Source organism: Taeniopygia guttata, chromosome 3, assembly GCF_048771995.1.
Source record: "Taeniopygia guttata chromosome 3, bTaeGut7.mat, whole genome shotgun sequence".
Lineage (NCBI taxonomy): Eukaryota > Metazoa > Chordata > Aves > Passeriformes > Estrildidae > Taeniopygia > Taeniopygia guttata.
This window is the reverse complement of record NC_133027.1, coordinates 32,954,272-32,975,441: the sequence shown is the minus strand read 5'-3', so window position 1 is coordinate 32,975,441 and position 21,170 is coordinate 32,954,272. Positions and strand designations below refer to the sequence as shown.

Here is a 21,170-nt window from a genome sequence, read left to right as displayed (position 1 = left end):
CTATAGTTGCTACCTTTAAGGCAACTCCTGAGATTATGGGAAAATCCTCTGATTTCAGTAGAAGATACTGGGGCCAGGGTAGTGTTTGATTTTTAACAAACCAAAATAAAATTAAATAATAAATCAAAAGCATTCTATTCAGGTTTTGAATGTGAGATTAACTATTTGAAGTAAACTTTAGAAACATAGGAAAACATTTGCCAATGAGATAAAAAGATCTCATATAAGCAGAAAAATCTATCACTTCTTTTCTAGACTTAGGTATTATCTTGTTCAAGAAATGATTTCCATCTCTATGCTAACATGCTCAGACCATTCAGCACTTTCCAATCATTCAGAAGGGTCTTCAGTCTCCTACCAGCTACACAGCAGAACCCTGCCAGCTACACAGCAGAGAGAAACTGGCAAAGAGTTATGATGACAATTAGCTCATCATCCATTCTGAGATTATACAAGAAAGATAAATCCCAAAATCACCTACGAGCAGTAGGAACCACAGTGGAGATTACAGCTTCAGTGACAGAAAAGTTACTGAATTCTCTGAGCTCTTGTCTATTGCCTCCCTTCTTTCATATTTAAGAGAACTCTGCCAGGTCACAAACTAGAGTGAATTTGCGTTTACCTTCAAAGTACTGCACAAAAATCCAGACAGGGAAAGTGGTGAGGCAGTGCAACAGGCTTCCCAGGGAAGCTGTGGCTGCCCCATCACTGAAGGTGTTCAAGACCAGCTTGGAAGGAGCTCTGAGATACCTAGTCTAGTGGAAGGGGTCTCTGACTAGAGCAGAGAGGTGGAACAAGATGCTCTTCAAGGTCCCCTTCCAACACAAAACCATTCTGATTCTGTGAATGGAGCATGTCAGTCTCATCAGAGAAATATAACAACTATTGTACTGAGGGAAAAAACATAACTATTTCAGTGGAACCATCTAAAAGTCAGTATTGAACGTGACAAAAAAATTACCCACCTATCTCAAGCAGGCATACAGTTATTAAAAAAAATATACATCTAGATGAAATTTGGGTAGCAAAAGAAACACATCTGGGAGCTTGGAATTACATGGCATCATAGGGGATTTTCTTGCACTCATTTCAACAACAAAACAAACTGAGCAGAGTCATACTAATGAAGTCACCAATAATGTTCATAGGTGCCTTTATGCAATCTGACCAGAAGCACCATTTTTACTGGAACTTCTAAGGCATCACCTTTTACACATGAAGAGCTCTTGCTTGCAGACAGCGGCTGTTAGGTGTATCCAAAGTTAAGCTCTTTTTATCGCACATCAAAAACTGACACAAAACAAGACTAACACTTAACATTTTAACCCATCTATGTTAGATATTTTCATTCCACTTGAAAAAAACTTACCAGTCAGGGCCCAGAAATTACTTTTATTTTTGTATTCATAGAGGGCTTCTTGTTTAAAAAAAAAAATATCCCACACAAATTCACTGTACAAGTGGAACCATCAAGTCCTAGCAAAGATGTATTTTATTATTACTTACCACTGAAGAAATTCCATTCCCTACTTTAAATGAGTCATAAAAATCAGAATTCTAAGTTTGCTGTCCTTGTTAGCGCTCAAAAAAAGAAAGAGCACTGCAGTCATATTCATAAGCATCTACAAAATTACTGGTGTAGACAGATGCAAAATTAGGAAAGTCTAAGAAAAAGCAATCTATTTCTAACAAATTTCAAAATGTAATTTGAAGAATATTCTAATACACTGACTTAGAATCTCCATTTAATGAACACAAAGTTCCATAAACAGAACAAGAGCACAGTCTTCTCAAAGGGATCAGGATAGGGAGAGGAAAATGTAACTCAACTCCATACCTGCGTAAACCTAAATCGAGCTGGGCTTCATCACTGATGAGTTCTGCCTCGCTCTGGGCAATTCTCATTGCAAGCTCGTGGTCACGCCGTTCCTGTTCAAGCACTGCCTGGTGCTGGGTTTCCTCCTCTCGTTCTCTAGCTAGCTGAGCCTCAATTTCAGCCTGTTTTAGAATAAGACACCTTTAACCTTACCCAATAAGAACCAAAATGCTACATAAGCAATATTAGAAAAAAATGCTAAGTAGTATATTAGCTTTTGAATACATCTACATTTTACAGAACTGAAAAATTAACAGCATTAGTATTTAGTTTGACCCAAGAAAGATGAAACAGCTACAAACTAAATCTTGGTTTTCATATAGTTTATCAAATATTACCTCTTTTAATAAAGTACTAAATAATTATAATTATTTTTTTTAATATATGAATTATTTTGTTCACTATTATAAAAATTAGTGTTCAGAAGTTTTCAGAATCATTAAAACTCAAATGAAACAGAATGGCTACTCCTCCAGTGCACTAACACAATACTTCCTTGATATCCTGCTCTTGGCATCACAGGACTTTGTAATAAGCAGTACTTTGGATACAGGTCTCTAGTTCATTTTGAAAAGGGATTAAGACAGACACTGGAATTCTCCGTGGAACTGATATAACTTTGAATTTAAGCAAATGGTAAAACTTCCAACTTAGTGCAGCACAGGAGCAATTCAAATATACTGCCTCTGCAGAGCCAAACAGCAGCAGCAGTTTACCATCATTACTCCACAAAAAGCTTTGCACACACAGTAAATAAAACAGGACCATCCAATTCATACCTTCAAAAGGCATATACCGCAAGTTTTAGCAGTGTCCAAAAATTGACAAAGGAAACAAAGCACTCATCATTGTGAAGCTGCACCTCTAAAACACTAAAAACTGTACAGTTACACCAGTGGTTTTACCTTATGAATCTCATTTTAGATTAGATGATAAAACCAGCCACCAGGAGGAAAGATAATGAGAAATTTACTGTATGTGGGAGAATGAAGCACCCTACAGGATTATGTATCCACTTGGATGCAAACACAGCATTTTAAAGTGTAAATTACATTCTGCATTGCAGATATCCACAGCTCAGAAACCAAGAAACATTGATAAAGACAATCACTAAGATGTTTTTTTCTCATAAGACAGCTGTCCCAGATCACTCAAGCAATCTCCAACAAAAAAGGAAAAGTGGGATATAGGGGCCAAACACACCTCAGAATGAGAGCTCAATATGAAATCAGTAAGAATTGCCATAAATCAAGGGGGAGTGTGGAGGAGTAGGGTTTGAGCTGCATGTATTTAGTGTACATGAATGTAGCCAAAGGAGCTACCAAGGACAGTCCTGCATCCTCTCATTATTACCAATGTTCTGAAAATGTTTGCAGTTAAGCAAGTAAACATCATAGTCCAAGTCAAGATGTGACTTTAGTAAAAGAATGCCAAACTTGCCTGACATGGACCACCCACAAAACCTTCAAAGGCTAAACTAGGATTCTCCAATGTTGCATATTTTTAAAATACCTTTTAAAACCCCTTAAAAACAGGTGCACCTCCACTCAGAATACCTGAAGTTGCATGGGAACTAGAAATAGGTGATCTGTCTTGGGATGCCCTAAACATGACATTTGCCTTATATTTACTAATAAAGCAACACTGGTGAACACTAAGAAATGCATTTATAGAAAGAAAGAAGCCATTAGACTCAGTGGAGAACATAAGTGACAAAAAATATTTATAAATAAGTAAATTAATACAAGAAAATAAACACATAACCCCAAAACCAGCAAATTAACAAGAAATCCCCCAATGCCACACACAGCTGAAGCATTAACCTGAATACGCTTTTCTTCCTCTTCCCTCTTTTTTCTCTCTTCCTCTTCCTGTTTTCTCTTTGCCTCAATCTCAGATTTCCTATTACATAAGAGGAGAAGGAAATGAAAATGTGTTATTATGACACAAGTGAACAAGAAATATAAGAAGTACAAAGTCTCTTTCATAAAACTGATTGGTAATCCAGAAGTCAGTACAGTCCTGATGATAGGATACTACATGAAATTTTTCAAGTTCATCTGTATTTCCAGCTGCATCGTATAATTTCTTCCATATGCTCTTCTGACACTTTCCTTATAAGTCAATGGGAAAGGAAATGTTTCAACACTGCACAGAACACCTGGAATACAATCCAAGTGACTCCCCAAGTGAAACAACTACATTTAAACAACATTATTTTTCTTCTTATTCTATAACCAGCAACTTATTAAAATTAAAGACTCACAAGCGTCTTTCCTCTTCTTCCTTCCTTCGTTTTTGATCTTCCTCTTCACGCCTCTTTCTTTCTTTTTCCATTTCCTCCTGGATGCGTCGTAGCCTCTCTGCTTCATCCTCTTGCTGCTTCTTCTTTTGCAGTGCACTCAGAAGCTGCTCTGAGCTTTTAACTAAAGCATCATATTCTTTCTGTATCTGTTCTCTAGTCATTATAGTGGTCTGCAAAAATAAAAAGGGGGTAATTCTTTTTTATTTGTACTTCACTTTTGAAAGCATATACTAAAACAAGATTAAGTGAAATGAGATTACTGAGCACTGTACTTAAATCATATATACACCTCAGGGCTGGGAAGCTTGTGTCCATTCTTCCCTTTCTTTCTAAAATCCTGAGGACCCATTCCTCTCCCCTCTCCTATAAAACCATACAAAGTCATCTCCATTTCATCACTGAAATTAACTTAACTTCTTTTCAAAACATACCTTTGTATTTTAAATCTTGCAGTTTTAAGCAACAGAAATTAATTCTTAACATGCTAGGATGGAAATTAAGGCCTTCCCATGTGTATTTTTCATTGTGTTCTTGTCTTCTTTAGTGGTTATTTTCAGCTCTGCTTTTATATCATAGCATAAAATACTTTTTCTTAATATTTCTGCTAGCACTCAGGAAAAATACTGCACTGTGTTATGACTAACTTTTTCTAAAAAGTTATTAGAAACAAATTACAGATTTAAAATGCTTCAAAAATAGCCTTTGCTAGACATGTTTTCAAACCTTATTGACAGGTAGAATTTAATTTCATGTTACAATTCATATCTTACTAATAAAACTGCAATATGGGGGATTTGCTGACCTTTTCTGATAGTGTATCACGATGATAATCAAATTATATAATTTTTATTAGAAAAAAGAACTCTAAGCTGACAGGTGAACTCCACCATCTTTTCAACAGTGATTTTAAATAGGGAAGTCTTAATATGGTACACTAAGAAACACTAAGAAAGCTGTAATATTGCATGAAACATGAATTCAAGAAACCAAATTTTTTCTAACATTAATAAATGCCAGTGTGCTTTCTTTTTGTCTTTGTGCTTCTGTGGTAAGAAAGAGAGGACTACAGACCTGAATCATAATCAGCAAGCTGAATTCTCTTTACTACCAAGTCTGAAAACACTCATAACTGGGAAAAAAAATGTCTTTATTCTGTGATAAATGCCTTGTTTCAGCCCTTATTAAGTTAAAGTAATGGTAATGCACATTATTCCAATAATGAAAGCAACAAACAAATTATTGACAACCTTTGTCTCATAATATCAACATGCATCTTTTTCTTTAAAACCTTCAGTGCCAATTTTGACATACAGATAGCAAAGTCAAGACATGTGCACCTCTTTTCAGGATTCACTTCAGTTATATTTACAAATAATTTTAAACAGGAATTACCCAATGACTGAAAATTAAGACCATTATAATTAAGTATAGTTTCTATTAAGAAAAATGCATTGGCCTTCTCCTTTAGATTAAGCTTTTAAAAGATTCCAGTACCAAGATACTAATTCTCTCATTATTATCACATACCTTAATTTTGGTCATTGAAGCATCAATAGAATCCTCCAACTCCTTGACCTGCTTGCTTGTCTCTGCTTTGCCCTCCTTCAGAGCACTTACTACTTCATTAAATTTATCAAGTCTCTTCTTCAATGTACGTACTTTTATCAGGCCATCAATGCTGTAAAGGTAAGACAGGTTATTTGCTTATTTGAAATTATTTTGGAAGGTGATATTTTTAAAACTCCATTAGTTACTCATGTAAAAAAGGCAGATGGGGAGAGAAGTTATGCCTTCTGACAAAGCTCACCCTCTTTTTTGAAATCTGAACATTATCACATCAAGTAACTAAGCAATGGAGCCTTTTCCAAGTAGTAACTAAAATTACTTAGCAGACAGTGACTCAAAATGGAAAAATGCATTATTATTTTGAGAATTAATTTGGGGTTTTGTTGTTTGGTTTTTTTTCACAATAACAAATAATTAGTATCCACTAGAGGATTTTAACTGGAAGGGATAAAGGCTGAGTAGTGCTACTTATTCAAAGAGCAATAACAGAATTAATCAGATAAAACTCAACTACACAACACTGCACCTCAGAATGAGCACAGTCATTACACCCTAAAGGATTGAGAAAGCAAGGCTGAAGAAGAGTTCAGGAAAACTCAAGATTTTTTTTAATAACCACTATTGAAGGGCCCACACAAAAGTTACAACTCTGCAGACAATCTCCCTAAAAAGAAATCACTGTACTGGGATCTGCAAATCAACACATAAAAGTAGAAACTAAATCAAATCATTAAAGATGAGCACCAACTAGCTCAAAAATAAAAAAAAAAATGTCAGAAATGCCAAGATTCAAAATGAAACATAATTTCAAAGGATGTAAAAGAATTTATGAGAAGCCCGCAACTAGAACAGAGTTGCATGTCTGTCAAAAAAACATTAAGGTGTCAGCAAAGCTTAATTATTGAAGTAGTTTTTCCATCAGTATTCCCTGCAATCAGCTAATGGAATTAATTTAAAGAGGAGACAAGAAAATTATTATTTCTAAGATAAAAATGAAAGGTAGCCTATAAAGGAAGGTGTGAATGGGTAAAGGACAGCAATAATGAGCTTAAATTAAATTAGACACACTTAATAAAAAAATTCTAAAAACAAGGTTGGCACTGAAGAATTTTAAAAACAAAGAGCTAAAGAAACATCTTTAGGAAAGGTTCATATTTAGTCTATTCATCCTCGGGAAAGAGTGAAGGAACGCAGAACCTCTCAGTCTCCCTCAGTTGTACTTAGCATGATTCTATGATTTCAGACAGATTTAGTTAATTAAACTTCTTCTTACAGTCACAAAAAATATTATTTAAAGGATATCTTCTTCAACCAAGGAGTATCTTCTTACCGTGGTTTGTGCTTTCTCTTGCAAAGCCACATACGAATAGTCTTTTGTATTTTAATGCAGGCACTGGCTCGATATTTTATCTTATTTTTCACTGTAAACACACAGAAGAGAGAATCTTAATGGTTTATATAGTTGAACACAACTTCTGTCTTCCTTACACATTTGATGTCTCAAAACTGTATACAGACTATGTGTGCTTGAAAGCTTGTTCTCTATTGGAGCCACAACATTTAAGAAACAGAATAGCAGACTTCACAATCTTGGGCCAAGCAGAGAGGCTCCCACCCAAGTTCAACAGGAACACTGACACGTGCTCACTCACACACCCCTCCACATTCACAGATATCAGTAACTTCTGTTAAAAGTCACAGGCTATAGCAAGGAGGAAACACTCAACTTGAAGTCTTAGTCCTTTGTTGAAGAGTAAGCAAGTAGCCAGTATCTGCTAGAGACAATAAAGTGGCTGCAACTCTGAGCATTTCTCTACAATACTGGAAGGAAAAAAAAAAAAGAAAACACAGAACAAAGCTCTAGCTTTTGTTCTAATAGAGTCTTCATCTAAAGGATCTAAATGATTGTGACCAGGAGGCAAGTTAAAGAGAGAATCAAGGCATTGGCACATGCATGTGTGCTAAGTATTTTAGAAGTGCAACAATAAACAAGTTTTACAGATTTACTAGAGAAAACACAGATGCCTGTGGATCCAGACTGCCTTTAGCACATGGTTTGTGAACACAGTGATGTTTAACCACTGGACTTAGGTGGTGACAAAGATGCACTCTACTTCTTGTTTATCTGTTTCAGCTTTGTACTGGGAATAAAACTAGCTTCCAATATCCCACAAAGAAATAATAATATTATTTCCCTGCATTTCTACTTTTTGCACATTGTGACATACTTTCTGTCCTGTCTTTCTGTAAAAAAATTGACTAAATGGCATAAATGTCTTGGTCAAACCCAAGATTTTAGTGTTACAATCTCTGATGCTTGATCTCTGCATAATAAGAATTCAGAAATTCTATTTGCTCCACTATAAACAGCAACAAATAATAATCAATCAGTGACACACTGTGCTGGCCCAAATCCACAGCCATGTGTGCACTGGCATGAGGCCTTTATGCTTTTTTTCCCCATTTTAATGCACACTTTTCACCCTGCATGTTATTCGAGATTGCTGACATTCTGCATCAGACCTTTCCCCATCTCCCAGATACCTTTTCTGAAGCACACCACAAGTGCCAATCTCTATTCCACACCACCTTACACACAGTAAACTTCAAGAAAAATCCCACCAATCTCCAAATCAATTACTCAGACTTCAGTATGTAACCTTATGCTATATATGTCCTTGGCCACATTTCAAGATGTTAATAATTGCTTTGCTGATTTTAAGAAACATTTTGAATTAATAAAATATAAAACACATACATTTAATCACCGAGAGAGAACACCATTGGACTTTTTTCCAACGACTGCAGATAAGCCAGCGATTCACTCGTTTAACCAGCTCTGCTAAGTGATCCGGATCAGACTTCATTATCTGATCAAACTCTGCAAACTAAATTACAATTAAAACAGGTTTTACGTATTAGGAGGACAGACAGTGTTAGACATTATCATTTGAGATCATGCTGAGTTAAAATGTTAAAATATTTTTAACGAAAACTGTATGTCATTATATCAGCTTTCTATTAAAGTCAGCAGATAAATTTTATTACTCTTTATTGTTTAATGGTAATAGAAATTGTAACTGCATATTTTTTATATGTTTGTTTTATGGATGTCCAACACTTGGCATTTTGAATAATATAACCATTTACTAATCACCAAAAATAATTACTGCCAAAATGTTTAAAAATAAATTGTTTTTCTACATACTGGAAATGAACTCTGGCCTTCCACAACTTCAAGACACATTTAACTGTATATGTGGGGGAAAAAGAAAGCTGAAAGCACTTCTCAATTTTTAACCTTTGTATGAATTTCCCTTGAAGGCAACGTTTTCTGAAAATCTTGCACTTCTTTTCAGTAATTATATGACAAGAAGAACATTCTTCTCGGATTACAATAATTTTCGTTTCTCATCACAATAGCTCTCGACTTGATCTCCTTTCTCTGAATAGAAGCAGTGCTCAGAATCACAGAAAGACATTTCAGTTATAAACAGATTTTACTGAAAAATATTTCTTCTTGGATCTGACTTCCTCTTTTTAATAGTCAACATAATTCTTGGAATACAAACATTGCATTAGAAATACTGTAGCATCAGCAATAAGACTACAAAACTAATTGTATCAGTACGAATTTTGTGGTTTATTCAAAGAAAATGAACAAAATTATTTATACAACCTGGGCAACCTTATTTAGGTTGGCAACACTTTTATCAATGTGCTAAACAATGACACTTTCAAAGGTCCTTTCAAACTGAAATTATTCTAAGATTCATAATCATGAACTCCAGGAAAAAGATTACCTTGCCAGGTCTAAAAAACACCTTGGTTAGTCCAAATTTGTAATCATTTTCATTCAGTCCCAGGGCTTTAAATAGGGCCTGAAACACAGAAAACAGAAAGGATTGTATTCTGCCTCCTTCAAAAAACCACAAAAGCCAACATCATAATGTATTTTCTTTCCTGGATGATACAGAATAATTATTTCCTTACTTTGCAAAAAAGCCTAGGGTCCAGTCGAGCCAATTTTTCAGGCAAGTATTTCTTGTACATATTGTATAGCTCATGAAATGAAGCTCGTGATGGGAAACCACCTTGCATCAAATCCAGAACTGACACCATCCCTAAATTCACACAGACGCGGACACAAAAGCTGGGATCAGTAACATGAAAATTAAGCAGTGAATTTTATGATAACTGTAGGTTTGTGACATAAGACTCAAAGACATTGTTCAGAGACTAAACCACAAAGTTCAGCTGGGATTTGATCAGGCCTGTAGCATGTTTTGATTATGTGATCAGTCAGAAAATGTTAATACTGACCACATGAGAAAAGCCCATAAAGTTTTCTCCCTATTTGAGAGGTAAGTAACACTCAATCATCCATAGGATTTTTCTTCTAATATTTCTTCTAAAACCTTTATTCTTTTCAGCAGATTTGACATTTTCATTTTTAAAGGGAAGACAAAAAGACCCAAATCCACACCCCAAACCACCAAATAATGTCCAACCAGGCTTTTATTTTAATCATATGAATGGTATTTGTGAGATGTGGTGCAGATGCAACCTCAAATACATATGCAGTCCTAGAACATTTAGTGTACTTGAAATACTAAGTATCAGCCGCTAAGATGTAACTTTAATGTCCTGAATAACGTTACTACATTTTGGCTGCCACTAGGACATCAGTAAAGCCCAGACACTGTCTGTAAGATTCAAATTACTTCAGCAGCACAGGCCATACAAGTTTTTACCCACTACTTGACATAACCCTATCCAAGGAGGCTGCAGCTACTTTTTCTAGTTAGACCTTATGATTGCTGTCGCAAAACTTCATCTTTTGCATACTTGCTTTCAATAGAAATTTAATTTGTTTATACTGTCTTTGTTTTTCAAAAAGTTCAGTGGGGCATGAGCAAATAAAGCTATAAATTTGGAAATCATCTAGCATTTCAAGAATAATGAAGATGCAGTATTTCATCTATGCTAGACGTTCAGCTCCAAATCAAATTAATAATGATATAAAAACACTTTTGAGAAAGTAAACCAGTATAATTAAATTTGATCACAGTATCTATAAAATCTAAGAACATTGATGTGCTTCAATTATTAGATATCTCAGCTAACACTGACTGCCTCTAAATGCACACAGGACTTTCTAACACTTCAACTGCTTCAACAGAAATTTAAAATTCTATTGTACCAGAGTGAACTGGTGCCCTATAAATACTGTGAGCAACTCTTCTTTGCAAGAAGAGTCCTAACAGCAATTCAGATTAATTATTTCTAAAATGAATGCTAAGTTACTAAAAATCTAAATAGCTGCTTATTAGGCATAAATAATCTACCTTCTAGAAAACACTTCAAGCAAGGAACTACTGCTTTTATCCCACATAGTTCAAACTTAGGGTAGTATGTAATCACCAAAGTAAAAATCAGTGGGAAAAATACCAGAGCCATATATTACCTGAACACTGAAGCTGAGAGAGGATCTGTCCTCCTTCAAAGTGGTGACTTGTCATCTTCAGATTAGGTTTGATACAGCGAATAAAGCTCGACCCCTATGACCAAATCAAGAAGTTAGCAAAATACACAGATTTGTAAAACTCCTAAAATAACAGCTAATGATTTAAGACTTATGAGTGGGGAGGAAAAAAAAATACAAAATAATAGTATTCTAAGAGAGAAATTACCATAGAATAATGGAATGTAAAGGGCTTGGAATGGGCCTTAAAGATAATCAAGTCCAAGCCCCAGTCTTTTTCTCTCACATATCAGTTTTGCACTGTAACCTTGGTCTTGATGTAACTAATCTCAGTGCTCAAGCTATTAATTGGATCCTTAATTCTGTTGAATTTTCACTCAACTATTCTCCTTAACATATATACAATCTATGATTTATGACTCTAGATTCTACTACACTCAGTATCTTCCACAGTCACAACACTAAAATGCTCCAGAGTACACATCAGCAAACATGCTACCAGACTCCATCAGAAGGTGGTGGGTTTTTCAAGTAAATCAATAACCATTACATGCACAGGAAGATGTTCCCAAAGTGCTCTAAAGCAATCACTAACCACATTTATTTTAAGCCCTAATATTGAGATAATCTATTTTGCCTTATGTCAAAAAAACTGTGAACCTACATCTGTGTATATACTTACAGTACTGTGAAGTTTCTCAAGTAGTAAATTTAACTGTGTCTGTAAAAGAAAACAGGTATTTCAAGAGCCTTACCATGACATGTAGAAATATACACACCAAACAGAGGTACAGCATTACTGCATGCATGTTCATTGTTAGTGAGACAGAACTGATAAACCATTCACCGATTTTAGTGGACAAAATCATGCAAGTGTGCATGAATGGCCTTGAGGAAATTGCTTGAGGAAATTGTACAACAATACTGCATGGACTAGTCACTTATTAAAACATAATTATTAAAAAAAACATGCAAGTCCATTTGGGAAAATAAAAAATAATGACCATATTATATAATGGTCATAATAAATAAAATTATATAAAAAAAATAGACCAATCAGAATCACTTTTAAAAAACACACTGAAAATTTGTGAAATCCCAAATTTAATCTATAACAGGCATCATTTGTATGTTAAATAATTAAACAAAGTGTATTCTTAGGCTTTTCTTCTGGATTTTTCTGAAGTTATGCTAACATTTTCCTGCAATAATCTATTTTTATTTCCAAACTTCCAACTTTTTAATTCTCTGTTGATGACAAAAAAACTACAATTTTAAAATTACATTTGCTGAGGTTGCATTTAAATATACTGTGATTAGAAAAGACTGCAATATGACTATTATTTGGAGTCAAGTCTTCAGGATAACCAGAGACTTAAAGCAATCAGAAAAAACAGTTTAGAGTTGCTATTGAAAGTAATTGGGAGGGACTTCAAATATTCCAAAACCACATCAGAAAAACAGCAATATTTTTACTTTAGAGATGCGTCTGTTTTGCCACATAAATTAGTGCTGAGCCAGCCTTTCTAGTTTATTAGCAAACTTTAAGTGTATAGATTCCAGCAATACAAAATTCAGTATGTCTTAACATATTCATTTTCAGCATGAGAAGCAAAATTCAAAGGATATGACTTTTGACTTAATTTTTTTTAGCCAGATCTTTCAATTACCTTGAGTCCAAGAAACAAGATTTGTATGCGTACTGTGCATCACCTACAGCAGCCAGTTGTCCCTCTGGCAGATAAAATTAGTTTGGGATTTTTTTAACTGAACATGGATGTGGTTAGAAAGAGTGCCACAAGAAGCATGACAAACACTAATAACCTCTTGCTCAGTTCTTACTTAACACATACTCTTTATATCTCCACTTGACAATATTATGTTTTCTTAAGTTTGCAATAGACAGACTAATTTCCCTCAACAAAATACATTTCTGCTTGAGGAAAAATACCCCTTCCTTATACTCTGTGATTTGCCAAGAAATAAGCTAGAGACATTCTCAGGTGAATTTCTCCAACAAAATGTGTAGATGAGTAAAACATATTGCTAAAACTACTGCTTTTTGAATTGTCACAATTGAATTAATTATTAGCATAAGGTAAAATCATCTCAAATAATCTTGAAGAGATCCGATGATAAATTAATCATTATTTTCCCAACTGATTAATGAGAATTAATTTTAATTAGTTATAAGGAAGGGGTGTGTGAAGGATTTCATAAAGAGAAGTCCCTGCAACATCATCTAATAATTTATATAATTAGAGGAAGTTCCAATTTCAGAAGTTCAGAAGACTGACTTACAAATTAATACACAAAGGATTTTTATTCTTAAAGAGATGAAATATGTAGTAAGATAAAAGACCTTATTTTGATGTCATCTGAAGTGAAATTTTCAAGGCTATTAGTGTTCATCAGCATCACATGCTGTGTCTGGGAAGGTAACACTAAATGAATTACTGGAAGTAACACATACATTCAAAAATGCCATGAAACTTGAAAACATTGAAAGAATTAGAGATTGATGGGCCAGATCCAAGGAGGACATTATCTGTGTTCTAGGTGGAGAGGTGAATACCAAAGTTCCAAAAGGAAATCCAAAAAAGTCTCCACAGAATTCCTGCTTCACTTTAAAAATGCCTCCCTTTTAATTCACCTCTCCTTGGACAGAGGTATAATGCACAAGACCATATCACCTGAAGGTAGGGTGCTAAATCCAAGAGAAATTGAAAATCCAGATGGAAGGAAGAGGAAACTACCTCAAAAGATCCCCCAGTTGATTTCATTTTTAAAATACAGTTCTAAAAAATTGTGGATCCTAGCTTCATTTGAAGCAGACTCATGGGTGCAGGATTTGCTCAGGACATGGCTTATCTCTATGCAACTTTTCAGTCTACCTGATGATCATGTATTTTATATTAAACCAATTGCTACACTTTAATTCAACAACCACTATAGAATTGGAAGAAGTTAAAAAGAATCATCAGAGCAAAACTCAAGAAAGTAGTCTGCTCAATTCCCAGTTAAATGCCAAAACTACTACCTTACAAGTCAGGCTCTGTATCCTACTCTTCCTGACCCCATGAAAATTTTATTTCTGGCTACCTAACCAAACAACTCCAGAAGGGTGTAATGAGAACACCCTTTGTCAGACTGACCAATATCTTGGTGCTCACTACAGGAAATAAAATAGCCACAGAACACTGAATACAGTATAGACCTGAAGCAGAATACTATTGCTATAAAAAGCAAGTGTGCTGCTACCATACCCTTCCTGTTCTTCAGCCTCTGCATCTTTACAGAATAGTTCCAAATGCTAGCCACAAAATATGATTATGCAAGAAAGAATTTATCTTGCAGTCCTGATCCAGTACTTAACCTTGATATAGCGGAGAAATGCAGAAACACTCTTCTGCTACTGTCAGTGTCTCAATCTACATGCAAGTTTTTTCAATTACGTAAGATACTTGCATTCCCCAGGGACTGTGTAAGGAGTCTAGCTAGGAACATGAGGTGGGTTTTGGTGGCCCTAGGTAAGGTAGCATACCAAAATTGTTTCAGCACCTGACTTGAAGGTATGCAAATCTTTCATTGGATCTGGCCCAGATGTGTTGAAAAGAGCTCTTGCTGAAATTGCTGCCAACTGTAAATCCACAAGACTGAAAAATTTACCTGCAGCCCACGATGTGCCTGCTTTTCATCTCTTAATTCCCCTACTGTTCTCTTTCTAGCCATCCTGAGCTGGAATATTCCAGCTAAAATAAAATTGCTGAATGAGAAAAGGATGCAGAAAACATTTGGAAAAGACAAGGTTTGAAGGTCAGCTTTATAACATCAGAAGAAAGGAGAAAATGAGGAGAAGCATCAGATTCAGTTATTGAGAATAGAAACATTCAGCACATTCCTGTGTAAGCTATGACTAAGTATATATTTCAGAAAAGGAAAAAACTATGATTAGGTTAGGGATTGAATTTTGAGAGCTTGGCCAACTGTAGGGAATCAATACAACTTCTAGAAGGCATCATTACAATAGGATGGAATAACACATTTTGTCACATCTAGAACATTTTAAAGTCCACAGAATCCAAATTTATATACCAAAATCTTTTGAATAAAGGCTTCTATGAGGCTTTGAAAGATCCTGACCTAAAAATCACTGTATAATCTCTGTAAGAACTATAATGAAAGATACTTTTGACAAAAATGCATAGCATGTAGCTTAAATATACCAGTTTCTTATAATTCAACAGTAGAAAAACATCTATTTAACCAAATTTTCTTCTGAATCTCAAGTTACTGCTAGTTCTCCCAACCTTAGGTTCTACTTAATTCAAGTAACATAAAACTGGCATATATAGGACTCCTTACTATATGATTTTACCTTGAATTTGTTGCCCACACTGATGAAACTGAGTTTCCCAGCTTTTTGTTTGGGATCCTTGTTGTTGTTAGTGTTGGTCTCAAACAACTGTCGAACAAATTTATCCTTGGATTCACATATAAGAGATTGAAGAGACATGTGCAAAGCATCATTGTTTTTTTCCACAAATTGCATCTGAAAAGACAACCCAAGAGATAAAAGCACATTTGTTTTACTATCCAAGTTACTTCCATCTAATTAGAAACCTAAAGGAAACATATCTATATACTTAATTCAAAAATCAGCAAGAATACATGGGGTAAATATTAATATATTATTTCAAACAACTTTTCAGCTGGATACACAAAACCCTAATGCCAGAAAGAAAAGACATTCTTAAGTTTGAAGGATGTTGTTGGAATTATGAAACCCAAAGAAAGGTCTGGTGCCTTTAAAGGGATCAGTTGTTTTTTTTGTCAATGACTATACTCCTTCCATTTCCAGCACTCAGCACATCATCATCACCTGGGAGTTCTGAGAAGCTTAATTCTTCACTGCTTGTAATATCATTTAAGATCTGTTGTGAAATGGGAATTAACATACACACTTAAATCTACACAGTTTGGAAAATAAAATTAAAACAGGTTATTTTAAAAGTACTATGACTGTTTATAAACACTTGATATAATAAAACATATGGTTGCTTCCTACAAACTTTATATCTCTGGTTTTGGATCACTAAGTTTGAGAAGAAGCATACATTGCATTGAAACTCGGTGCTCAATACATTAGTATCCAATTTCACACTTACAAAATCCTTAGTAGCTTTTGTTGCAAACAATAGAGACTTTGATATTAATGAAGAGAAGACTACTTTGAAGAAAATGCCAATTTCCACACATCCCAGAAAAGGGTGATAAGAATCAAAGGACTAACACAGGCCTCCAAAGTTTCCTTGGGCCATGAAGACACAAGAGAGAAATATGTATGCAGCCAAGTAAGTAACCCAAGTAGTGTCCTTCATACATGCTGAAGTTATACAGAACAACAAAGCCTTATGGATCTTCATTTTATCTTAAACTTTCATTTTTGAAAATTGATGGTCTAGATACTGGCTTCAGGTCTTACAATGTTTTTGTACAATAAGTAATAGTCAAAACAGCACAAGAATCTGGAATGTATTTTGAGGGTAGCAATTTCAGGTATTTTGTATTTTTACACAAACGAGTCCATTGACAGTAGAAATGGAAAACACAAAGGATGATGGGTATGGGTGTACGAGGATAATCATGCTTCCAAAAAGATACTCTTCATTAACAATACTTTTATATCACATAGTTTATTCTTCTCCCCAGGATGTAAACACCTTTTGATGCAAAATTTGCAGTAGGTTGTGAATCAATATAAATAATACTGACACCATTACCTATAGATTTGAAACCAACTTTTACACAAAACACACGTCATTAAAACGGGCTATAACCTGAAAAGTTAAAAGAAACTGACAGTTCTGTCAAATATACAAAAATTTTGTTTCAAAGTTAAGACATATCAATGTTTGAACTTCTGATCACAAGAAATTTTGTCATTTAAGCTATATGCATTGAAAAATTAGAAATGTTCTACAAAATACAATAAACATAGTGTCCCATAGATAAAATTACCGTCTCATAGCATACTGCTCCTGCAAAGTGTCGGATAATGAAGCCTTCATCATCTCTGATATTTCTGTGAACGGCCAGTTTAGACTTTCTAGGAATCTGGAATTAAGAAGTTGAATTACAAAGAAGTATTGCAATGGAGACTAAGAAAAAGTTTATTCTTAGAGCACCACCATGATCTGCCAGGAGCACTAAGTGTTAAAAATCACATTTCCTGTAAGTACAATTGTGCTGATCATTAGCACTCCTGTCCAAACCATGGTGTTCTAAAAACCTAATTTCGAACTCTTCCACACTCTTAAACACATTGCATTCAAAATACATGTCATCAGGATTGCTAATACCAGCCAGCTGATTTTGGTTGTGCCTTTAATCAAATTTTCTTTATCATAAATTTGACAGCTGAAGAATGACCTTGTTAGGATTAGACCAAAGCTCAGGAAACAGCTTTAGATGGTGTATCTTAACAGGCAAGCACCCAGCTGATCATAAATATACCATCAGAATGTTTCATTGCACAGCAATTGAGGAAAGCAGGATTAAGTGGAAACTTAACACAAGATAAACATATGACAATTTTGGTAAATGAATTATTAATAACGGCTTACTTTGCTTGCATTTTTTCAGCTTTTTTTTTAAATTTCAACACAATTCATGGATATAAATTGCAACAATTTGCCTTAATCTTCCAGACAGTGCTGTATATTAAAAAATAAGCAACAAAAAAATTTTCCTAGTATGATTCCTATATTTATTTATGAAGTGCTAGCTAGACACTAGACATGAGTCAAATGTTCATCAAAGCAAGACATTTTTTAGAAGAAAAACAAAATAACTCATCTGATATGAAACAATCTAAATTAAAACATGTTTTTACTTCCTTTTTATGTTTTACATGTTAAAAAACTTCAAAGGTAAGTGAAGAATATGGCTTTAGTTTCAGCAGGATATTAGAATTTCTTGAAGCCTTCAGTGAACCTTTCATCAAATCTAATAACCAAAGTTGTCCTTAACAAAGAGGTACAGACTGTGCAGACTGGGTGGTATGAGATTTCTTACGAAAGATTTTCATTAAATTGAAGTGTTACTATCAACTGTTCCAAGAACTGTTTCATTAAAACAAGACAGGCAACAAAAATAAACCTACCGAGAGCCTGAAATGGTCCTTGTGTTTTTGATGCACAACTGAAGTAAAATGCTGGTCACTTGGTTGGGGAAGACGATTTTCTTCATCCAAAATATCCAGTACACCTACTAATTTTGCTTCAATCAAATCTATTAATTAAAAAAATCATATATTTATGGAAATTCAATATATCAACTTGTATCAGCACTGAACATTATACACCTAAATGCTGCTGATCTGACTCTCTACAAAAGAATATTAGGAAAGCCATTAAAATACAAGAAGTCATGGCAAATCAATTCTATGTATCTTAATACGTATGTATAGGATATCCATCAAATCTAGAAGACCTAATTCTTGTAGAACATGGGAGAAAAAGATCAGGAACCGATTGTTTGATTTTAACTCTTGGTCTCAAGTTGAAATTAGCTGTCCAAAAAGTGCCCAAGTCTTCTTACAGTATGATTCTAGGTCTAGCTTCAATTGCTGGGGGAAATTTTTTAGCTTTTCATCCACATTTCACCACATGTCCAAAATAAAAGTTTAATATTTCCATTTGACAAGATGATCCAGTAAGAAGTAGAAATTTGTTTTAGGAAAGGCAGACCAGAATTGAACATACAGTGGTGGTTTCACAACTTTAACAACTGCATTGCCTTGATCTCTCGCATATTCCAAAGCCCTTGAAAGCTGACACAGAAATTCATGTTCTTGAAACTATTAGACACAAACTCACAGTTTAGCAAATTTTTTCCATTCTCTATGAAACTGCTCTTTTAAGAAGAATTTTTACTACAAACATTTTCCTGTGGAAAGAATGAAACTGCTAATGCTCGTACTGCAGAAATGCCTATGAACTCTTAAGATTGTGAATTGAATGAGGCTATACATAAAACCATATAATTACTAGTGCTATGCATATTTCACCTCTTCTGCTTGAAGGTTTTTTCCTCATGACAGTAACAAGCTTGGCAATTCAAGAAGTACATACCTATACAGTCCTGATTATCAACATAACGAACTTCATTAACCCCCAGGCCTTCTTTCTGGTAAAGTTCTTGTTCCTAAAGTTACAAAAAAAAAAAGTAATTGAAAAGAGAAAACATTGGTCTTTTTCTTTTTTTTTTTTTTACTGAAAAGAAATCAAGAAAAAAATTATTTTTTCTAATAAACATGAAGCAAATTTAAAAAATATAGCATGAATCAACACACATTTGAGAATTTCCTTACACAGCTTAATATATTCCAACTTTAACACTTTAGTGATAAGCCTGTTCATATCACTATTTTCATTAGGTATTAGCGATTATCCTATCTCTACATACCTCATTGCTGGTTTTCAAAAATCCACATTATTTTCTGACACAACCAGATATCACATAATATGGAAACAGTATGTCAAGTGATTTTTTTTATTCAAACATAATGTGTAATCTTATGAAAAGCAGTGCTACTTAAAGTATCTCTTCAGAAAAAAAAATCCTCAAAAATAACAGTAAAAAACCAAATCCTCAAATATAACATTAAATATATCATACCTCTTTCAGAATTCTTTCATTAAAAAATTGCTGCAGTTTTTCATTACAGTAGTTTATACAGAATTGTTCAAAACTGTTGTGTTCAAAGTACTCTGAAAGACAGAAGTTAAACTTTTATGATAAAAGCGTTCAGAGAGTTTAAATTAAATAGTAAATAAGAGAAGCTTCACAGTGCTAATATTTAAAGATGTGTTCAGATCCATAGCCATTTCTTTCAGCAAAATGAAATCTTTTACAGATTTCCAAGCTGTACACAAGGCATCTAAAAATACTGCAGCAGATAATATTTTTAAGATAAACGACAGACAGTTGGCAGCAAACCAAAGCAAGATGCTACCAGACAGTGAAATTGTAACAATACACCCTCATGCATCTATGATACAACAGGCTGGCAGTAGATTTCAAAACCCTAAAGACCTGAAAACCAAAGGCTGTTCCCCTGGACAACATTGGCAGGACTAGAGCACATCACAAAACATGCCCTGTTTTGGATTTTCAGTAAGTCAAAGGCAGCAAAAGCTTTACAAGAACCATCAACACAAAAAAGAAAACCCTCCCACTCTTCATTACAAAATTTGCTATTGAATCTTTGGTGGGAAAAAGTGACAACTAGAAATTATTTTAAGTATACTTACCAAAACCAGCTATATCTAGAACTCCAATGAAGAAGGAAGAAGTTTCAAATGGGAAACACTGGTTTACCCTTTTCACTACATGATCAAACAGATGACTATACACGGTTTTAGCCAAGGCATCACGAGCATTGTTTGCTTGTTCCACTTTCAAGGGTACCCTAAAAACAGTAAGATATAGATCTTATTTTTCAGAATTCCTTACTGTGAAATGCTGAGATTAGACTTTAAACTTAAAAACAGCCTTTCCAATACCATGAATTAGAACCTAAAAAAACAAAAACAAAACAAAAAAAAAAAAAAAAAAAAAAAAAAAAACACTGATCTCTAGGCCCAGGAAGGAAACAATCTTGCCAATTTAGACTATCTTACCTGTAAAAAAGAATAATGTTTTGCTACCATCAGTAGAAATGAGATTCAGATGCTTTCCTGTTTATTAGATAATTAGAAACTCTATTGACAATTTCCAGAGAAAGATATTTAAAATATATACATCACCATCTACAAAAAATATTTCAACTATTTTGCTCTGGCATCTTTTCTGTTCCCCACCTCATCACACCAGTGAGGATGCTGAGAGTGAAAAAGAAGCTGAGAGGAGATACAGGTGGGACAGCTGACCCC

The 21,170-nt window shown here is 34.4% G+C and overlaps 1 protein-coding gene across 7 annotated transcripts in view; it reads right to left on the bottom strand.

The window, feature by feature from the left end:
* Window positions 1-21,170, bottom strand: part of MYO6 (myosin VI) — a 100,829-nt gene that overhangs the window by 16,093 nt on the left and 63,566 nt on the right. For 6 of the 7 annotated variants that reach the window (XM_030267471.4, XM_030267476.4, XM_072926583.1 and 3 more), the window contains 16 exons: window positions 20,550-20,707; window positions 19,915-20,006; window positions 19,368-19,440; window positions 18,398-18,525; window positions 17,254-17,349; window positions 15,611-15,784; window positions 11,915-11,953; window positions 11,215-11,308; window positions 9,741-9,871; window positions 9,551-9,628; window positions 8,506-8,635; window positions 7,078-7,168; window positions 5,709-5,859; window positions 4,143-4,351; window positions 3,700-3,778; window positions 1,838-1,998 (listed from right to left, as the gene is read on the bottom strand). In XM_030267471.4, the coding sequence (XP_030123331.1) occupies window positions 1,838-1,998; window positions 3,700-3,778; window positions 4,143-4,351; window positions 5,709-5,859; window positions 7,078-7,168; window positions 8,506-8,635; window positions 9,551-9,628; window positions 9,741-9,871; window positions 11,215-11,308; window positions 11,915-11,953; window positions 15,611-15,784; window positions 17,254-17,349; window positions 18,398-18,525; window positions 19,368-19,440; window positions 19,915-20,006; window positions 20,550-20,707 (1,884 nt within the window). Of the gene's footprint in view, window positions 1-1,837; window positions 1,999-3,699; window positions 3,779-4,142; window positions 4,352-5,708; window positions 5,860-7,077; window positions 7,169-8,505; window positions 8,636-9,550; window positions 9,629-9,740; window positions 9,872-11,214; window positions 11,309-11,914; window positions 11,954-14,901; window positions 14,999-15,610; window positions 15,785-17,253; window positions 17,350-18,397; window positions 18,526-19,367; window positions 19,441-19,914; window positions 20,007-20,549; window positions 20,708-21,170 lie in introns of those variants that run through there. The other variant, XR_012054935.1, reaches the window with a different exon arrangement.